This window comes from Dendropsophus ebraccatus, chromosome 6, assembly GCF_027789765.1.
Source record: "Dendropsophus ebraccatus isolate aDenEbr1 chromosome 6, aDenEbr1.pat, whole genome shotgun sequence".
Classification (NCBI taxonomy): Eukaryota; Metazoa; Chordata; class Amphibia; order Anura; family Hylidae; genus Dendropsophus; species Dendropsophus ebraccatus.
The window spans coordinates 35,207,491-35,229,548 of record NC_091459.1 but is presented as its reverse complement, the minus strand read 5'-3'; the positions used below and the strand labels follow the sequence as shown (position 1 = coordinate 35,229,548).

At 42.1% G+C, this 22,058-nt stretch overlaps 1 protein-coding gene across 8 annotated transcripts in view; it reads left to right on the top strand.

Moving 5' to 3' along the window:
* HACE1 (HECT domain and ankyrin repeat containing E3 ubiquitin protein ligase 1) overlaps positions 1–22,058 on the top strand; it is a 153,310-nt gene that overhangs the window by 70,889 nt on the left and 60,363 nt on the right. For 7 of the 8 annotated variants that reach the window (XR_011363621.1, XM_069974775.1, XM_069974773.1 and 4 more), the window contains 6 exons: positions 1,843–1,918; positions 7,815–7,946; positions 10,568–10,650; positions 15,668–15,764; positions 19,756–19,857; positions 21,924–22,030. Coding sequence is in view for 7 of the 8 variants with exons in the window: in XM_069974775.1 (XP_069830876.1) it covers positions 1,843–1,918; positions 7,815–7,946; positions 10,568–10,650; positions 15,668–15,764; positions 19,756–19,857; positions 21,924–22,030 (597 nt within the window). In the remaining variant the exon portion in view is untranslated. Of the gene's footprint in view, positions 1–1,842; positions 1,919–2,393; positions 2,462–7,814; positions 7,947–10,567; positions 10,651–15,667; positions 15,765–19,755; positions 19,858–21,923; positions 22,031–22,058 lie in introns of those variants that run through there. The other variant, XM_069974778.1, reaches the window with a different exon arrangement.

Genomic DNA, 22,058 nt, shown 5'->3' with positions numbered 1-22,058 from the left:
ATGCCACCATTGAATCAACCAAGAAGCTGATTATCAGTTGATCGTTGTCTTTCAGCAAGTTTAGAAAAAATTATCTGCTCTGTGGCTGCCTGTACAACATATATCTCCTACACAAAAGGCACCTTCTATACACAGTTATTTCCTATAACAAAAGATAGCTCTCCAAAAAATGCTATCTTTTGTTGTAGGAAATAACTGTGTTACACTTAACTTTTCACACTCCCAGTGTCCTCCTGTCTGTTCCCCGCTCACCGCAGCAGCCGCAGACACTTTCTATCCCGTCTATGCAGTGACAGGCTGTCACGGCCGCGGCGGCGTCCCGTGCTCCGGACCGCCGCCGCGACCTCTCCATGCAGCTGCCGGGGTCCATGTACAGGGACCCGGCGCTGCCACTAGTTCGGCTCCGGGGGGCGCCTTACCTCGCCCCGCTCCCGTCTCCCGCTGTGCCGGCCGGCGCGCGCGTCCCCGCCTGCTAGGGCGCGCGCGCCGGCTGTCTCAGAGTTAAAGGGGCAGTGCGCTCCTAATTGGTCCATGTGTCAATCACTCCCCTATAAGTTCCAGCTCTGCCCCCTTCCAGGTGTTGGAGCCTCTACATGCTTCCCATAGCGTTTGGCCCAGCTCCCTGTTGTTCCTGATTCCTATCCGCTACCTGGTCCCTAGTCCTTGTTCCTGGTTCCTGCTCCCCTGTCACACCATTGCTCCTGTGTTCAGCCTGACTCCTGCGGTTACGCCTACAGGCCTCTGCCAGCACCATCTCCTGCCTACTGCTCCTGCCACGCCTCGCCTGCCGTCACTAGCAACCAAGCCAGGGGTAGCGACCTGGGGGTCGCCTGCCGCAGCAAGTCCGTCCCGCCTTGCGGCGGGCTCTGGTGAAAACCAGCGGCCCCTTAGACTCCGCTCCCTGGTGAGTTTAGTGCCATCGCTGGTTACGGTCCAGTGGATCCACTACTCCAGGCGTTACACAGGCTTCTCAGCCAATCACTGGCCAAGGCGATTTCTCTTCTCGGCAAGTGGTTGGCTGAGCTGCCTGTCACTGCAGAGAGAGCTTCAGAAGTGTCAGTGGCGGCTTAAGTGAGTAGGGAACAGTCGGGATACTGGGGGAGCCTAGAGAAGTAAGTAAAACTATATTATTTTCTATATAGCAAGGGCTGCACAGACATTGTTAGCCATGTTTGTGCAGTCCTTGCTGCACAATCATTGAGCTGTTTAATAGGCTTGGTAAGCAAGTGCCAATCTAGCAGATCGGTGCTCGCTTACAGCCCTTCTAATACCGCCTTTACACAAATTGTATGGCTGTCTTCAGCTTCCCAACTATGCACAGTGACCTCAGACTGATTCGAGAGGGCCAGGGGGTTGGAAAGCTGAAATAGAAATACCCCATTTAACAATACAAGGGAATATAAGAAAATTTGTTAGAGAAAAATGCCACTTGCATACTGATTAAAATGATTCAAAACAGAGACGATACAGGCCATCAGATCACTTAGGGATCAGGTTACATGTTGACCATAGAAGTATGGGGGGCCAGTTAGCTAAAGAGAGAGAGAGAGAGACACACACACACACACACACAGTGAGAGTCTGCTAAAAATCTAGCATACTAAATGTTCTATCTCACCCCAGTGCAGAATTCACAGATTACACTGCTCATTGCTGTTCTATAATGTCTTCCATGCTGCTGTTTCTTAAGGTTTTCTTTATAGATGTAAGAGAGTAGGTGTTTGCAGTGTATGGGATCATTCAAAATTTTAAAACTCATTCCTCCCTGAAAATATCAGAGACTGGCATGTACATAATATATTTATAACTCTTATTTGTAACTTACTATTAAATCTCTTGCAGGCAAAAGAAATGTATGAGCAAACTCCTGGAATATAATGCGGATGTTAACATTTGCAACAATGAGGGCCTGACTGCTGTAAGTAATCAGTATTCGTTATACTTCAGTAGGTGTGTGTTTTTACATTGTGTGAATATACACACACAAAAAAAGTTTATTACATTTGTTATACTACATAGGCCTAAAAACTCGTTTAAAGGGTGACGAACCTGTTATTAGGTTCCCTTAGGGACATTCATCGTTGTTTTCTGAAATCTTTACTTACCTTCACCCGTCTCTATATTTAAAGTGTCACTGTCGTTATAACTTTCAAAATCAAAAGTTGATTTTATATAAAGCAAGTTTGCAACTTACATTCTATTTTTTTTTTTAAGTTGTGGAAAACATGACGCTTCCTATTTTCTGACAGTTTTTTTTTCAAAACAGGAAACAGTCAGAAAACAAGAAGTGTTGTGTTTTCCAAGCTATCTGAGGGCCCACAGAGAGAAGGCAGTTTTTTAAAATTGATGGACACATTGAGCCATGACTCTCTGTACTGGCCGGAACTCCTGTGTTTAGTCTGTTTTTTCAACCAGCACAAGTCAGAAAATCTGCCTGCAGGAGGCTGCACCTGGATTTCTGGTAAGTTCAGCTTCGTTTTACAGCATAATAACAACGAAAAAAATAATGACTGTAAATTGCAAACTTGCTTTATTTCACATCTACTTTTGATTTAGATTTTGAAAGTTATAACGACAGGTACACTTTAAGAAAAGGGGCAGATCAGTGCACTGAGGGCAGTAGTCCTGCCCCCAGTGAACCAAACCACATAAATTAAATATTGAATAAAGTGAAGATTTACCTGAAAATGGTGCTGAGGATGTAAGTAAGAAAATCGCCTTTGTTCTCCGGACCTATGGGAAGATTACAGCAGGATAGAGTCTTCCAACCAGAAGTTTGTTCAGAATTGTGGTAACCAATGTACAGTGATCCCTCAACCTACAATGGTCTCAGGTTACAGTATTTTCAACTTACAATGTGGACCTTTGTAACTTGAGAACCGACTCAATAGACAATGCTACAGTCTAGGGCTGGGCGGTATACCGCAAAAATACTGATACCGTCTCTGGCGTCGGTTAACCGACCTCAACTCTGCCAGGACGGTATCTGCGGTATTTCTCCCCTCCCTCCTCCTCCTCCTCACCCTGCGGCCGCATGCTCTGCTCCACTCCGTTTAATCTTCCTGAGGAGGAAGACTGGAGATCTGACAGGCTGCGCACAGGCGTGCTGTGTGCTCAGTGCTGCTGCTACTTCCGGGCGGCTCTGGAGGCTGCACGGTGTGCCCTGCCTCCCCTCTCCCGTACATAAAGTGGCTGCTGGGGTCAGGTATGGGTCGGCACATCCTCCCCCCACCAGGCACCGCACTGTGTCCCGCACAGGAATCCTCGGCGTCCCGTTATCTTTTGGCAGTGCTGGAAGCAGCCGTGTGTGACGCTCTGCCGGTGACGCTGCCGGCAGATATATGTGCTACAACACTGAGGTACGGGGGCAGAGGATTCCTGTGCAGGAGAGAAGAAAGGATATGCAAAGTAGCCGTGCAGGAGAGAGAGAGAGAGAGTGCGGTGCCCGGTGGAGCATGGAGGTGCCGACCTATACCTGACCCCAAGTGTATGTGCGGGAGAGGGGGTGGGGGGGTCCAGAACAGCTTGTGACTGGGGGCAGATATTGGGTAGAAAGATAGATAGATAGATAGGAGTCCTATCTCTCTATCTATCTCCTATCTATCTATCTATCTATCTCCTATCTATTATCTATCTATCTATCTATCTATCTATCTATCTATCTATCTATCTATCTATCTATCTATGTCCTATCTATCTATGTCCTATCTATCTGGGGGCAGATATTGGGTAGAAAGATAGATAGATAGATAGATAGGAGTCCTATCTCTCTATCTATCTCCTATCTATCTATCTATCTATCTATCTATCTATCTATCTATCTATCTATCTCCTATCTATTATCTATCTATCTATCTATCTATCTATCTATCTATCTATCTATCTATGTCCTATCTATCTATGTCCTATCTATCTATGTCCTATCTCCTACACAAACAACAAAAGTCCATGGCACCCGGGCAGTAAATAAGGAGAGTGGGTGCCACCCCTGCACTGTGGATCCTCGAGTGCAGAATAGCTCACAGGAACAAACTAGCCGGTACCCTAATTTTGGACGTGTGTGTGTATATATAATATTATATATATATATATATATATATATATATATATATATATATATATATATATATATATATATATACACACACACACACACACGGAGAGACTTATCAAACATGCTCAGTTGCCCCCGGCAACCAATCAGATTCCACCTTTCATTCCTCACAGACTCTTTGGAAAATGAAAGGTGGAATCTGATTGGTTGCTAGGGGCAACAGCCAGTTTCACTTTACACCTTGTTTGATAAGTCTCCCCACAGTATAAAGATAGATATAGCAAAAAATATAGGCAGCACAATAAACAAACTGGGTGCCAGCAGACGAATCCCAGACCTTGGATCAAGTCAGCTAGTAAAAAATACTCCGATGGTAATACAAACGTGAAAACGTGAATTTACTCCATAGAACAATGTGCAGCAAACTTCACAAGTAATATACAATGTTTTGGCATCTCCTATGCCATTTTCAAGTGCCACTTGAAAATGGTGTAGGAGGTGCCAAAATATTGTGTATTACTTGTGAAGTTTGCTGCACATTGTTCTATGGAGTAAATTCACGTTTGTATTACCATCGGAAAATGGGGTTTTCAAAGGGGTGTGGCTTTTAAAGGGGGCGTGTCATAATTATCGTTCAATTTATCGTTACCGCGGCTACATGTACGATAAACCGCGATATTGATTTAGGCCATTATCGCCCAGCCCTACTACAGTCAGGATCTGCGGAGCATGTGAATAACTAGATGATCGACCAATAAAAGTGGCCGTTTTACAGGTAAAACCCCAGTATTACTGAAGTGCATGTAGTGGTTGGCTGTCTAATATCTCCTCTCTACAGTAGTGTGATACTACATGTCCTGTACTGCTGTGTGTCTGGTATCTCTACAGTACAGTGTGATACTACATGTCCTGTACTGCTGTGTGTCTGGTATCTCCTCTCTACAGTACAGTGTGATACTACATGTCCTGTACTGCTGTGTGTCTAGTATCTCTATACAATACAGTGTATACTACATGTCCTGTACTGCTCTGTGTGTCTAGCATATCCTCTCTACAGTACAGTGTGATACTACATGTCCTGTATTGCTGTGTGTCTAGTATCCCCTCCTTACAGTACAGTGTGATACTACATGTCCTGTACTGCTGTGTGTCTGGTATCTCCTCTCTACAGTACAGTGTGATACTACATGTCCTGTACTGCTTTGTGTCTAGTATCTCTATACAGTACAGTGTGATACTACATGTCCTGTACTGCTCTGTGTGTCTAGCATATCCTCTCTACAGTACAGTGTGATACTACATGTCCTGTACTGCTGTGTGTCTAGTATCTCCTCTCTACGGTACAGTGTGATACATGTCCTGTATTGCTGTGTGTCTAGTATCCCCTCCTTACAGTACAGTGTGATACTACATGTCCTGTACTGCTGTGTGTGTCTAGTATCTCCTCTCTACAGTACAGTGTGATACTACATGTCCTGTACTGCTGTGTGTGTCTAGTATCTCCTCCCTACAGTACAGTGTGATACTACATGTCCTGTACTGCTGTGTGTGTCTAGTATCTCCTCTCTACAGTACAGTGTGATACTACATGTCCTGTACTGCTGTGTGTGTCTAGAATCTCCTCCCTACAGTATAGTGTGATACTACATGCCCTGTACTGCTGTGTGTCTAGTATCCCCTCCTTACAGTACAGTGTGATACTACATGTCCTGTATTGCTGTGTGTCTAGAATCTCCTCCCTACAGTACAGTGTGATACTAAATGTCCTGTACTGCTCTTTACCTGTGCCAGGATGAGTTGCTCTCTTAGACACCAGGTGAGGGTGGCTTCATTCTATTTTACCAGGACTTGTGTGATCTGTACAGGACCCAGAAAACACTCCGGTCCTCTACATAGAAAGTAATTTACAGCTTCCGGTACCTCTTTCTGACTGCTGTATGTAAGGGCTTACTTTGCCCATATTAGTTACCTGCTTATTTCTCTTCAACTCTTCATTTATTCACATTCTGGATGACATTTTGGGGGTTTCAGAACCAGTTTCACACAGAGTTTTGGTCTCCAGATACAATGGTCATCCTGGAACCAATTAATATTGTAACCTGAGGAACCACTGTACTGATTTTCGATTTTGATTCCGGTATAGACTTTCAGGGATAGTAGTGAAGCGTGGGTGAACGATGTTGACTGAACTAAGACCAGCAAGTAATCCGAACAAAGACTTGTTTTGAGTGACAATAAAACTTCACAGAGAGGGTGTGCCTATTTGTCTCCTAACATAAAGCTTTGTGATAGTGTCCTTTACTAGGTAGGATGTCTATAACCTAGTAAATCATTTATTCTGAAATTGAGAAAAAAAAATCCTGTACAGTAATAAGATACTAAAATTGACACAACAGAGAAAAAAGAAATGCCTGTTGGAATAATAAAGATGCAGGGTACAGTGATAGAAGGAACAGCATTCAGGGTTGGAGTACGCATTCTGTAGGTCCTTGGCTTTATAGAAATTTTGAAGTGTACCTGTCACTATTTTTTTTAAAGAAATTAAAATTGGTTGTGATCCCATACATATTTTTTTAATATACTTGTTTTCTATGTTTAAAGACACCTGTTCATAAAGCCGGTTGTATATAAACTGAGGGCTATTAATTTAGATTGTTAACTAATTGGTAACTAATTATATTGTTAATTTTTGCTAATTATATTATCAGCTACACAGTTTACCAGAATACAGTGCTCTTGGTTATGCAACAATTCAGTCAGTATAATGTCACTATGTGGTTTTGGTGCTGTGTGACAGGAGAGCTGACCAAACAATGCAAGCACCCCCAGAATTCTCTGCTACTGAATGTGGACATGCAGCAGTTGTACATATGTGCAGGGAATGTAACCTGCTATCATGTTCCCATAGTAAATATTTACTTTATTAACATGTCTATTCAAGAGAGGGGGCAGATCAGTGCACTGCCCCCAGGGAACCAAACCACATAAATTGAATATTGAATAAAATGAACATTTACCAAACATGGTGATAAGGACGAAAGTAAAAAAATTATCTTCATTCTCAGTGTTCACGGACCTATGGGAACATTCTGTAAAATTAATATAATAGATAAACAGCTTGTCGCATGTTTATTTTCATGGGAATGTTCATCAGTGTTAAAGGGGTACTCCACTGAATTTTACTTCTGTAATTTACTTCTATTTAAAAATCTCAAGTCTTCCAGTATATATCAGCTGCTGTATGTGATGTAATCTTTCCAGTCTGGCATGGTGCTCTCTGCTGCCAACTCTGTCCGTGACAGGAACTGTCCCAAGTAGGAAAGGTTTTCTATGGAATTTGCCACTGCTCTGGACAGTTCCTGTCATTGAAAGAGGGGGCATCAGAGAGCACTGCGTTAGACTGGAGAGAAAACACAACTTCCTGCAGGACTTACAGCAGCTGATAAATACTGGAAGACTTGAGATTTTTAAAATAGAAGTAATTTACAAATCTGTATAACTTTCTTACATTAGTTGATTTGAAAGTAAAAATGTTTCGCTAGAGTTCCCCTTCAATAATACAATCCAAGGTTCCTGTTTCTCAAAGAACTAAGATGTTCTGGCAGCGATAGAAATGTGATTTGGAGCTGGGGTTGGAGTTTGAAAAAGTAGTAAGAAAAGAGTCAGAGTTGCAGGCTTGGCTTACTGACTCCGCAGCACATTTACTGAGGGAGAGAAGCGCTTTGGTGGCTTATTTTTCCTTTTCTATCTTCCTGATTAGATCCACTGGCTGGCTGTAAATGGACGGACAGAGCTCCTTCATGACCTTGTGCAGCATGTCAGCAATGTGGATGTAGAAGATGCAATGGGACAGACGGCGCTGCACGTGGCCTGTCAGAATGGACATAAGACGGTACGTCTGCATCTCTTAAAGTGTCACTGTCGTATTTTATTTTTTTTTTTTCAGAAATCAAATAGTCCAGGCGATTTTAAGAAACTTTGTAATTGGGTTTATTAGGCAAATATGCTATTATCTGCATTCAAAAAGACTTTCCCCAGATTCCCCCCCCCATCCACTCTCTCATTCACCACTCGTTATCAGGAAATCTCCACTCTTTTACATCAGTTGGGCCCTTTGTAATCTATAGAGGGGGGAGGAGGGAGATTAGTTGCCAGCAGAGAGCATTACACAGTGGGACCTGTGTGAAAGCCGATATTCAGAGGTCAAAGAGGTCAGTGCTGACTTCAGAGGAGATAGCCTGGTGATGTAGCTGTAAATTACCCCTTTGTTGTTCTGTGTTGGTGCCTCATCTCCCTCCACCCCTCCCCTCTACATAGAAAACCAAGAAGACAGGGGGAGAGCCTCAAACTGCTTTTTCATGATAAAAATGCATTTATCGGCTAATAAACCCAATAACAAAGTTTCTTAAAATCACCTTTACTATTGATTTCTGCAAAAAAAATGTAAACGACAGGGACACTTTAAATGACTAATATGGTAGCACACTTCTGCACCTTGTGGTTGTGTATACGCACAGCCACCTATTAGAACATACTACAGGGCCATACCATATAATCCCAGGTGTTTTTGTTGCTGTGGATACAGCCCAGGACCTGTGATTAGGTTGTCAGGACTGGCGATTACCATTGCGTAAGGGCTTCACTCTAAATCATATGGTGTAAATGTGTTGTGATGTTGCAACATCCATGACTCATATATTGTCATTCCATTTGTTGTGAGAAAGACTATCCATACAATTATATTGACACAAAAATGTGTTTTGCTGCTTTCATGTGACAGATGACTCACTCAAAGTCTTCTGATCTAAGCGATGCTTCTGGGAAAAAAGTATTAGTCGGTATTGATTGTAGTTCCCAGACTGCTAGGGACATCTGCTGGTCAGACACCTAAGCTATCACCACAACTATTAATGTGAAGTCATAGCACTAACATTAACTGAGTACTTAATTGAATACACCATCATTGCGCTATGGTATGGAGGCAGTCTGCCTGTGGCACTGCTGAGGTGTTATGGAAGCTCAGATTGTTTTGATAGTAGCCTTCAGCTCATCGGCATTGTTGGGCCTTGTGTCCGAGTTTGCTGGACAATGTAGCACAGTGATGCTATGGTTATTAGACCAGGTATTAGTATTTTTGGCAGTGGTGGCACGTACCAAGTCCTACTGGAAAACTAAAGTGCTTTACAATTCCCTGGTAGGTGGCCGCACTGACATTGGACATAATAGAACTCTAGTTTCTACAGAGTTATATCTGCATCCATTTCCACTCTCACCTCCTTTGCGGGGAGCACAACCCCTCCCAAAACCCTACCAGTCTGGGCATCATTCCTATTGAACTCAGAACTATATAATTAAAACTCCTGAGCTATACCGCACTCCTTGGTCACTAGACTTCCTTCTCACCACTGCTGTTATCTCATGATTTTCTGATCGATTAGTAATTACCCTGGCCAGCAGTCTGTTTGTATTACCTCCATGAACAATTTTTTCTTAACCTTAAAGTGTCACCGCCATTTTTTTTTTCCAGAAATCAATAGAACAGGCGATTTTTGGAAACTTTGTAATTGGGTTTATTAGGAAAATATGCCATTATCTGCATTCAAAAAGACTTTCCCCAAGTCCTCCCCCCCCCATCTCTCTCTCTCATTCACTGCTCATTATCAGGAAATCAGGAAGTCGAGCTCTGTGTAACCTATGGAGGGGGGAGGAGGGAGATTAGTCGGCAGCAGAGAACAAAGAATTACACAGCAGGACCTGTGTCAAAGCCAGTATTCAGAGGTCAGAGAGGTCAGTGCTGATTTCAGAGGAGATAGCCCAGTGATATAGCTGTAAATTAACTCTTTGTTGTCCTGTTTTGGTGCCTCATCTCCCTCTACCCCTCCCCTCTCCATAAGAGAACCACAAAGACGGGGGGGAGAGCTTCAAACTGCTTTTTCATGATAAAAATGCATTTTTTGGCTAATAAACCCAATTACAAAGTTTCTTAAAATCGCCTGTACTATTGATTTCTGCACAAAAATTCAAACAACAGGGACACTTAAAAAAAAAAAAAAAAAAAAGAAAAAAAGAAAAACTTATGCTATGCTTTTTCTCTTATATACTCTCCAGAACTATTGTATTTAATATTCTTCAGCGTTTTACATGCTGGATCAAGTGTATGCGGGATGCCGCATCATAACAGCTACTAAAACATTAAAATTCCTGGTTATCTGGGTAAAGATACGCCAGGCATCCTTCCACCCCATCTCGTCGCAGAAGTGGGGAGCAACTGGATTGACATGAAAATTATACAGATTGCTTCTATTTAAAAAAAAAAAAAAAAAAAAAAAAACCTTAAGCCCTGCAGTAGTTACCAACTGCTGAATGTCCTGCAGGAAGTGATATGTTCTTTTATCCAGTTGTGAAGTGCTCTTGGTTATTTCTTTATTGGTGCAACAATATATTCTGATCTCTTCTTGATGTGTACTGAATAATTTCTCATGCTTGTATTTCTGTATTTCTTCTGTATGACAGACAGTGTTATGCCTATTGGACAGCGGTGCAGATATAAACAGACCTAATGTATCTGGAGCTACTCCACTGTACTTTGCATGCAGGTAAGACCTGTTTCACATTATAAATGTTTAATCTTTTTATTGATGAATTAACTTCATATTGGCCCCTGCAGACAATTCTATCCCAAACGATAGGGGAAAAACATGCTCTTATGATGTTGTGTATTGTGTCCTACTGACTCTGTCCCAGCAGCAGATGTTGGGGAGAGAAAGACCAGGCATGTTGGATTTCAGCTGCCTGAGGATTATATGCAGCAGTGCTGCGCTGAATAAGCTTGGCACTGTTGTCTCACCCTTTGACATTACACGTCTCCAGGGACATTCCAAGACCTGGAGACATGTAGGATGTCAGAGTTAGGATCCTATTAGATGGCCCGATCATAAACTGTATATGATCGCTAATCTGCTAGATCGGCGCTCATTTACTGAGCAGTTAGTCATCAGAGGCCTTCCCCGGTGTCTACAGCTCTGCTTTCTATTCCGGTGTTGACACTGACAGCCCGCCGGCCACTCAGACAATCACTGCCTGCCTCAGTGTGACACTGTTTCTCTATGGAAGGGCTCGCGTGCCTCCGCATGCATTGCTCTCCGCCCAAAGAATTGACATATCAGTTCTTTGCGTGGGGAGTGGCGGGAGTGGAGGTGTGCGAGCCCTCCGCATAAAGAGGCAGTGTCACACTGAGGCAGGCGGGATTTCGCCTTATTTATTCAGTGTGAACATACCCTTATAGCTGATAGCGGTTCTTGGGATCTTTTTTTTTAATCAGATAGTTTTTTATTGAATTTTTCTACAAATACACAAGATAAAACATTTTCCAACATAAATGGAAATTACTATGCATGTTCACCAAGATACATGGTAAGATTTTCCAGTTACACATCATAACTAACATAGAAATATTACACTCTGTAACTACAGGTGTATAGAATACCAAAAAAATAAATAAATAAATAAATAAATTGAAAAAATAAAAATAAAAAGATAAACTATAACATGAAAACATGTACATGTCTTGTGTCTATTCTAACATAAATGCCAGAATATTATGTCCCTCACTTACTATATAGTTTGGTATTTAACTATGCAAGCCACAGGATAGACTACAAAGTAGCAACAACTTGGAGTAACAGTATAACTTTACATTGCGTTTAGGAGGACCTGAAGTGGGTTCCTACAGATCCGATGTAGTATCGGCGATGGCAGCCCTGGGGTATCTATCCACCTTCCCCAAAATTTTTTCAAAATTTTTAAGGCATTTCCATTTTAGATATATACCCCTCTCAAGCCTAATCACCACATTCATTCTATGAGTAAATTCCCTTATCGCTGGTGGGTCAGCATGTGTTCACTTAGAGGCAATGGTTTTCCTGGCCTGGTATAGAACCTGCTGTATCCCCAGAGCAGTGCAGTCCTCAGGCTGCATGTCCCCTATAAGTCCAAGTAGGCAGAGCTTCGGCACAAGATGTCTTTCCAATATGTTTACAGCTCCCTGCAGGCCCAGAACATGTGAATAATATGTGCATCAGTATCTCCACACCGTGGACAATTAGAAGTCGATCTAGTAGACCCTATGTAGGAGTCGATCTTGTAGACCCTATGTAGGAGAAACAACTGGGGCATGCGCTGAGCCTCACACAGAGACAGGGTCGCCGTCAATGCTAGAAGCTCATCCCACTGCGTATCAGTCAATTCACCTACATCTCTGCACCATTTCTCCCGTGCCATCAGTGGTTGCGAGTGTATACGTAAGGATCGTAGTTCACCATAAGCCACCGAAATAGCACCCTTTGCGGAGCCCCTACCAGCTGTATCCCAAAGCAACGAATGAGAACCCAGGCGAAGTGGCGATTTTGGGCCTGGAGGGCATGTCTTAGTTGTTAGTATTAAAAAAACATTGTATTCATAAGAAAAAAGTCCTCCTTAAGTTTGTCAAAGGTAACCATTCCACCTCTCCGTTTCCACAACTCTATCTTTATATGCCACCCCCAATTCCCGTGATTTAGATTTACATCTACTAATCCTCTGTATATACATCCCTCTAGTGTAAGCCTTCATGGTGTCCCAAACCGTGGCCATAGAGGCTGTTCCCTTGTTTGTAGCAAAAAATTCTTTCAGTTACCTATCGACATCATCACCAGTATGAATGATATTTAGCCAAAATGGCTTAAGTTTCCACCTATTACCATTTCTAGTCCCATGCATCGCCCCCCAGTGTAACTGGAAATGGATGGGTGAATGATCTGAGACACTTATAGGTAAGTAAGTATTCCAGAGAATGTACATAGGAGAGCAAACAGGGGTTACCCACTGCCAGGTCTATACGAGATAGGGATCGATGTGAGCTACCGTAATAGGAGAACCGGCGGACATCTGGATTTCTAATTCTCCAGAGGTCGCACATACCCACCTCTGTCAGAGTATGCGCTAGTGCCGTCGGTCCCCTATCACGGGTAGTAACATCATGCATATGTCTTTCTAGTTCTGGAGATAAGCAATTATTAAAATCCCCTATGAGCAAGGTGGGTAAATCAGGGAGACAGGAGATTATACCCAATATCTTTTTATGAACAGATCCGTTATAGGGTGGCGGGATATATAGGGAGACCAGAATAAATGTTTCTCTATATATTGTACAGTGTAAACATACATATTGACCCTCGGGGTCCACATGGGAGGAGTGACACACAAATGGGATATTTCTGTGCACCAGGACAGACGCCATCCTGGCATGTGTAGAGTAGACCGAATGATAGGCATGGGACGCCCACTCTCGGTAAGATGTCAGTGTTTCTTTAACCATATGCGTTTCGGAGAGGCACATAATACCTGGTTGATATTCTTTTAAGGCATTAAAAACTGCGCACCTCTTGTTTGCGTCACCCATGCCTCTCACATTCCATGCTACAATGTGACAACTGTTAGCCATAGTGATATCGTATGTGAGATAATTGACATAGACCAGCTGGTATGCAATTTAAGGAGGAGTAACAAGAGACAGACAAGACATGTACAACGAACCACAACCACAAAAAAACTAAAACCATAGACATTGCCTCCTAAGTCAGAGGCCTGGGGGCACCCAAAAACCCAGACTAGGTGAGAGAAGGTGAAGAACAAGCAACTAGATAGTTCAAGGTAGATACAAAGAAAAACAAAGAGTACAGGACAGACTTAGTTTCCTGCCAACTTTGAATGTGAATATGTAATATCTCTCCAGTGTGGTTTAACAAAAAGACATTTTAGAACTATAAGCATAGAAAAGATATCAAGAACAATCGTCCTCTTCCATGTACCTGATTATTGAACATTGGCAGAAAATTCAGTAGTCATCTGATTGTTTTACAAGCGCATGCTACAGATAGAGCTGTCTAAAAAAGATTACCAAAAAGCTGCTAAAATGTCACATTTTGTGAATATACATTCATACCCCTAGTCTATTTCAAGTAACTTCTTGCTCACCGGCCGCCAGGGGTGCATCACTACGTGTAATAGTATTGTGCGGCCAACAGTTGATGACTGTGTAAAAAAAAAAAAAAACTTTATACACACCTATCTACGCTCCCCAGTATTCTCACTTCTGTCCGCTCCCCGCTGCCACTGAAGCTCCTACATTGATCTTTGAAGTAACAGGCCGCTCAGCCAATTACTGGTTACAGCGCGGTCCTGTCTCAGCCAGTGATTGGCTGAGCGGCCTGTTATTTTAAAGACTTCAAGCTGCAGCTGTGGGGAGTGGGCAAAAGTGACAAGAACACTAGGGAGCGTGGAGGGCTAGTATAAATTATTATTATTAAAATAATTATTATTATTTTACACTTGAAGGGAACCAATCAACAGGCAGAGAGCTGCGACTAGTCACTGGCAGCTCCCCGCCTAGATGAGTAGTTGCCACCCCTCTGCAGATCCCCATAATGTAGTAGCATAGTACAACAGGCTAGAATAGAGAAGTAGGGTTGCTGTCAGAGGTCTGTGTGGTCACATGACCATAATGGGGAAGGGGGTGTGTTTAGCATGGACCAATCAGGAAGTGAATATCACAGAACTGTGCAGGACGACAGAGAAAAACATGTTTCTATACTCCAGTGTGAATAGCTGAGTGTAAGTGCAAGCACATTATAGCAGCAGTGTAAGTGGCTGAGTGTAAGTGCAGGCTCATTACAGCTGGAATGGAGAGGATGGAATGGAGAGCAGGTCATACTGTAAGTGGGCACATAAATGCAGCACTCTCTGTCCGGGGAGAGAGGGGTTACAGCTATGAAAAAATTACCTCCACAGTCCTGTTCCCTGATGGAAGTCCGAGCCTGAAGTGGATCTGCTATGATTTGGAAGGTGAGGGAGACTTCCTGGGGCAGAGTACAGTGCTATAGACCCCGCTATGCCGAACATGCCATCCTCCGCTCCGCCTCCCACCCAGTACAGAGAGCTTTTAAACCAAAGCAATGCTCTTAAACCAAATTACAATTTTGAAAAACTGTGAGCTCTTGTTCCAAATCGCTCTTAGTCCAAGTTACTCTTAAATCAATGTACCACTGTATAGGCTGCATTAGAAGATCATTTCAGCGGTGAAATAAGAATCAGGATGGCAGACAACCCATGCATACCATATTAATTAAAATAGTTGTACACATGGTACGCACAAGATCCTCTAGATTATTATCTATTAATAGTCTGTACTACACGATATACGCAAAACAACAAAATACCGGAGTGCTTCTCTAACCTTTGTTTCTGTAAAAATGGCTACATCTTATGTATTAATGAAATAACTCTCTCCTGTTTTAGTATGCTAATGGTACATTGTTATTAGATTACTGTATTGTCTTTCTTTTCTTTTACGTTAGTTTTTTGCTGCTGTTCACCGAAAGGAAATTACAGTAAATGCTTTTCTTGTGAAAGATAAGATAGCAAAATTAATTTCTCCTCGAGCAGTAGTTTGTAAGAGGGGAAAAATAATCAGAGATGGATTGAGATTTTATGTTCACATAGCTTCTGGTCAGATTATAATTAACATTCCATCAAGTATACAGCTTGTAGCACAAATGATTTCTTTGTTTCCTGCAGCCACGGACAAAGAGATACAGCACAGATATTATTAGTCCGCGGTGCAAAGTACCTGCCAGATAAGAATGGTGTTACTCCTCTGGATCTTTGTGTGCAGGTATGTCTTTTCATCAGGACTGCGGCATGCCTTGCTGTATGTTTTATTTCTCGATCAATTGTAAATGATGGCCACCTTTTTATTAAGTGTATTCTCTATTCGTAAAGAACTGCAAAATTAAACATGTTTTCCATTAATGATAATGGTAAATCCGCAGTAAGGTCCCCTTTCCACGGGACGATTATTGTTCCAAAAATTGCTAGATTCGGGATTGAACGATAATCGTTTCGTGTAATAGCAGACAACGATTAAACAACCAATGATGTTAGAATTTGGACCTATTATCGTTGATCGTTTGCAAATCGTTTGCACATCTTTCGGTGTAATAAGACGTCATTAAGTGGTTCCCTCTGAAACGAACGCAGTAGCGATGACAGATCGATCACAAGAACGATCATAAGTAACTATTATTGTTCCGTGTAATTGTGTAAACAATTTCAGGTCGTTGGCCATAGCGGTCGTTAGATCGTTTATCATTAATCGTCGAAAAATCGCTTTGTGGAATAGGATCCTAAGGCTGGGTTCACACCTGCGTTTGTCTCATTCATGAACGGATCCGTCCATATGAAATGAATGAATAAGCACAAACTGATGAGCAAATGGTCCGTTTGCATTTTGGCTTTAAAAAACTGACTTTTGTACATTCATTCCTTAAAGGCAACTGTAAAGTTTAGCAGGCAGAAGGATATGCTATCAAAAAACTGCAATGCAATCAACTGTGCTGCTAGAAGGAATCCATATCTGGGGCGTGCCTGCATTGTGAGCGGGTTAGAGGAGAGGGTTAACCAGCCCGGAACCCACTGACCACCAATGTTAACTGTTTTTAAGGCTACAAACCCACTTGCAGCGAGACTCGCTGCAGGTCCCGGCCCTATACTTTCAATGGCTGACAAACATGCAGCAGGGATGTACATCCCTGCTGCGAGTTTGTCCGCAACCCGCCCCGTTAACCCCCCGGCCGCCAGAGCTGATACTTGATCCCGGCTCCGGCTTGCTTCGGCGGTTCCCGGTGTCTTCAGCAAGCCGGAGCAGGGACCAGGTGAAGTATATGCTCCAGCCAGCTGCTGCCCGCAGCCCCATTAACACCTCCCGCAGCCCTGGCCGCCTGATCGCCGCCCCCGCCCCCATCCCCGCAGCACCGCTCGATCCTCAGCAGCCCCGGCCGCCCGATCGCCCCCCCTAATCGGGGCTTCAGGGGAGCGATCGGGAGGCCGGGGCTGCGGGAGGTGTTAAAGGGGCTGCAGGCGGGCGGCTGGATGGAGCATATACTTCACCTGGTCCCCGCTCCGGCTTGCTGAAGACACCGGGAACCGCCGGAGCCGGGATCGGGTAAAATATTAGCTCCAGCGGCCGGGGGGGTTAACGGGGCGTGCTGTGGACAAACTCGCAGCAGGGATGTACATCCCTGCTGCGTGTTTGTCTGCCATTGAAAGTATAGGGCCGGGATCTGCAGCTAGTCTTGCCGCAAATACGCAGCGAGGGGACTCGCTGCAGATCCGGCAAGTGGGTTTGTAGCCTAAATGGTACAGTGCCGAGGGGAGGGCTTGGGAGGAGAGGTTGTTGGGGGCAGTTATGCTGGGGGCAGTGAGTTAGAGGGTTGGGATGTAAAATGCCCGCAAACTGATGACCAATGAAGGGACAGTATTGAGAGGGGTTGAAACTGCCAACCACTGACCAATGATTAGATGTGTTTTTGGTATGTCAAATATTAGTAACTAAGTGCAGTCTTACATACATGTACTTTTGGTTGCTGCATTTTAGCTCAACCCCATGTACAAGTATTTGAATGAGTTGAACTGGTACTGTGCAAAATCAAAAAGGGGCAGTTTAACTTAAACTGTAGTTTAAGTTAAACCATCCAGGGACCTATCATTCGTCAGTGTACCTGATCTTTGCTCCTGTTACTATATCTAATCGTTGCTTCTGTTAGTGTACCTAATTGCAGCCACTTTTACTGTACGTGAAATTTGAAAAAATGTCTGCCCACTTTTTGTTTCAAAAATTTTTTCCTTATTTTCCCCCTCTCAAACCTGTGTGCGTCTTTTTTTAAAAACATATGTTTATTGTTTTCATATGCAAAATAAACATGTTGTAGAGCCACAGTAAGCATAACAAGAGAGTGCAAAGCCACAGTAAATATACCCCACCCTACCCTGTCTCATTCCTAAAGGAGGTTAGCCAATAACAGGAGACAGAAAGGAGTCCCTGTTGCTTGATATCACAATGGCCACAGAAAGTCCTGTTTCCGATCAGCGGATCCAGAATCCTGTTGCGATCATAACACGATCGGCGTGTGACAGCAGTCAAGCAATAAAATACAAGGACAACCTCTCATTGCATAGTAGTGAATGATCCTGACACAAAATGGTAGTAGACAGGTACCAGTAAGTCAGACATATAAATGAAAAACAAAATAAAACCCAACATAAGAACAAAATAAAACCCAACATAAGAACAATTCCCCCCCCCCCTTCTCGGCAGTCACCCAGCTCTCTGAATCTCTAAAACTCCCAAAGTACCTTTCAATGCTTCTGTGTTGTACCAGCCAGTACTCTTACAGTTATACATCAGGTCATCAAGTTCTGTTCGAGAAAAGTGGTAACAAATAAAGGCCCTCCATTTATAAAATAATTTTTTGGTTTCCTTTTCTTTGTGTCTCAGTGTCTGAATTTTTGGGTGCGTCTTATCATCAAGTGCCTCTTATGGGGGGTTCACACTGAGGAAACCTGCCGTGGATTCCGCTGCTCACGCCCATGCGTATCTCTGCCAATGCCATAGCCTCCATTCTATGGTCGGTGAATTCTGCTGTCTGTGGAATTCTTTGGGTGGACGCCAGACTTTGCCCGACCATAGAATGGAGTCTATGGGATGGGCGGAGATGAGTGCGGGGGCAAGCAGCAGAATCTGCAGAGGGTCATTCGACCGGTTACAACAGTGTTAACGCACCCTTACAAAGAAAAAAAAATACAGTACCTTCTGATAGAATCCGTCATCATTGACTACAATGTAGAAAGAAAACAGATGTGCACTTACCATTTGTGTTCCGTTTTTTTTTGTATGGACAAAAAATTGTGGGTGAACAGATTTAATGTTTGTCCTAAAAAACAGAACACTGACGAATTTGATGAAAACTGATTCAAATAGGGTACAATAAAACCCATTTAAATTAATGGTAAGTTTGATGGATCTGCTAGTTTTACGTTTCTCTGTTATCAAAACAGAGAAGAGAAAGGGAATTGTGGCATATATATGTACTGCATTGATCTCTGTGAGCAATTATTGTAACTTTCATAAAAGCTCACTAGGGGAAATACAAAAATGTAATAAAAAAAACTAAAAAAAAAGGTTTTTTGATTTATAAATAAATCTATCCTACAAAACAAGTTTAAATCGCCCCCTTTTTCTATTTTTTTTTTAAATAACAGAATCTAAAAAAAAAAAAAAATTGGTGATTGACCACACTATTAAATGATCACATTCCTGATCTCGCACAGTAAATGGTGCAAATGAAAAAACCTGCATGTGCAAAAATCTCATCACATTCCACTAAAAAATAACCCAATAAATCAAACAATAAAAGTGTTATAAGGTCATAATTAGAAATATTTTAGAAGTAGTAAAATAAAAGTTATATAAATTGGCTATCATTTTTATTGTACTGACTTGAGGAATATAAATAAATAACACAATATTTAAGTTTTTTTTCTGGTTTGGAGCATATTTCATGGAAAATTTAAGTGTCATTACAAAGTACAATTGGTGTCACAAATGGAAAGATAAAGGCGCTATGGGGAGGAGGAAAAAATGAAAGTGCAATAATGTAGGGGCAATGTAGGTGCTGCAAGTACTTTACATGTACTATTACTTGCCATCTTTCAGGTGTTATAATATCTGTTTTTCCAGCCTTTACCCTTATGTCATATAATGGCATGTGACAAATGTAAATACAGGACCGTGTACACTATAACCGTGTGGTGTGCTTTTCTTTTAGGGTGGTTATGGAGAAACCTGTGACGTGTTGATACAGCATCATCCCAGACTTTTTCAGACATTAATTCAGATGACTCAGAATGAAGACCTTCGGGAAAATATGGTACAATTGAAGGAATATTTTAGATGTCCTGATACTTATACTACCTCAAGATATACCAATTCATTTAATAACATTTGTCCTATCCATTAGAGCATTCCAGACATCTATTTTCATTTGAAATCACCTAGAAACACAAAATGCCTCCTCTTTATTATCTTTATTTTTTAAAACCTTCATGAATGGCTTTAATAATTCTGAGATTGCAGTAGCTGTTAAAAGTGGCATTTTGTGTTTAATTTGAGAGACCCACTTGTTGTATTAGTTGTGACCATTTATTGAAATTATTCTTGTATGATTGTATGTTTTTATCAAATAGCTGAAAAATTGTAAATTTTGCAAACCTAGTTTGCAATGGGGGTTAAACATTTTGTTCTGCAACTGTAGATGGATGGGATGGTTGCCATGTATGATCATACCCTTATTCATAAAAAAAATTGTTAAGTCCATTCCCTGACAGAACTTGTCACACGGGTTAAAAGGAGTTGTCTGAGATAATATGAAATTTGGGCATCCTGAGGCAGTTTCTCTATTTCATTAGTAAGCTTTAAAGGGAACCGGGGACGCGGGCACAGAGCCCACCCGATGAGTCTGATGCCCATAGAGAATGAATGGAGCCGTCATTCTCTATGGGCACGGACTCTTCTCTGCAGCGCACGGGTTCGGGCGCTGATATCTTCGTCCTGGGACTGGCTCCATGAGCGGGACTTGCTGGAAATGGTAAGTATCCGGGGGCTGCATCAGGGGGTCGGGCGGGCTCTGTCCCAGCGTCCCCGGTGACAGGTTTCCTTTAATACTTCCAAATGTAGCAATATTTAACTAGAGCTCTACTGTTTGATACAACATATTACAGACACAGTGTAATCTTCTGGGATGGCAGTGAGAAAAAAATCATCTGGGCAAACTTTTAAACATACATTAAAAAAAATAGAGTATATAGCAAAATTGCTTGTGATCATAACCCATGTTGTTTTAAAAAAAAATTGTGACAGGCACGCTCTAGTTGCTAATGAATAAAGTTTTTTTGTTTTTTTTTAATAGATACTTGAGTAACAGTTTTTTTTTCCAGTGTGATTAACTTGGAATATCTCGTAAACACTGACAGGAAGAAGCTGGGAGTAGGAAGTTTAAAGTGTATCTGTCATTTCATAAAACTTTTGATATGTCATAGAGACATGTCAAAAGTTTTGATCGGTCCTGGTCTGATTGTTCAGACCCGTACAACTGTAAGGAATGAGCTGGGAGAAGACCCGCCACAGCGGGTCTTCTCCCAGCTTTCTGTTAGAAAATCGGAGTCAGACTTATAATGGAGCTCTATAGTGCCCCACACTTTTTATATCTTACACAGACCATAGAGAGAGCACGCTGCAGGGCAGTCTTCTCCCTGCTTGTTCTCCCGATCGGTACAGGTGTGAACACTCCGACCCAGACCAATCAAAACTTTTGAAATGTCTCTTTGACACATCAAAAGTTTAGAGACAACAGGTACACTTTAACTGAAACATTTTTCTTATCTCTCTAGGAGCAGCACCAAATTGTAGCGAATTTTTAATGAAGACTACTTAGAAAAATATTTTATTTGCATTCAGGAAACAAATGAATATTAAAATAAATAAGTGCCAAGGGTGTCCATATTCTTAGCATAATAATCTTCTAGCGATGTGCAGAAAAAAATAAATGACACTTTAAGGTAAATTTCTTTTAGGCTAGTGTTGTCAAATTTACATCTCAATTATATTCAGCATCAGTCTCATCATTCTGTTAACAGGTTTCAAGAATGCAAATGTCTACTAGACGTGAACCGAACCAAAAGATTTTTGCTGTTATCTTATGTTAATTAAGAGTCTCTATTAATTACGCTGCCTTGTTATGTACGTATTACTTATGAAAATTCTTAGCACTGACTTACATCACCTTGAAGCATTTAAAGACATTTCTTACAGTAGTTTGCATTTTTATTACCGTGCCGAAAGGTGTATTTTGGTTCTAAATTTTCAAAGTTAAAATAATGTAGAGAATGTGTCTACTTTAGTGCCTTATGCTTCTCAAACCAGTGTTCTTACTCATAGTTACGGCAGGTCCTTGAACATTTGTCACAGCAAAGTGAAAGCCAATACCTCAAGATACTTACAAGCCTTGCTGAAGTTGCCACTACAAATGGTCACAAACTCTTAAGGTAATATTAAGGCTAAAAAGTTATTATT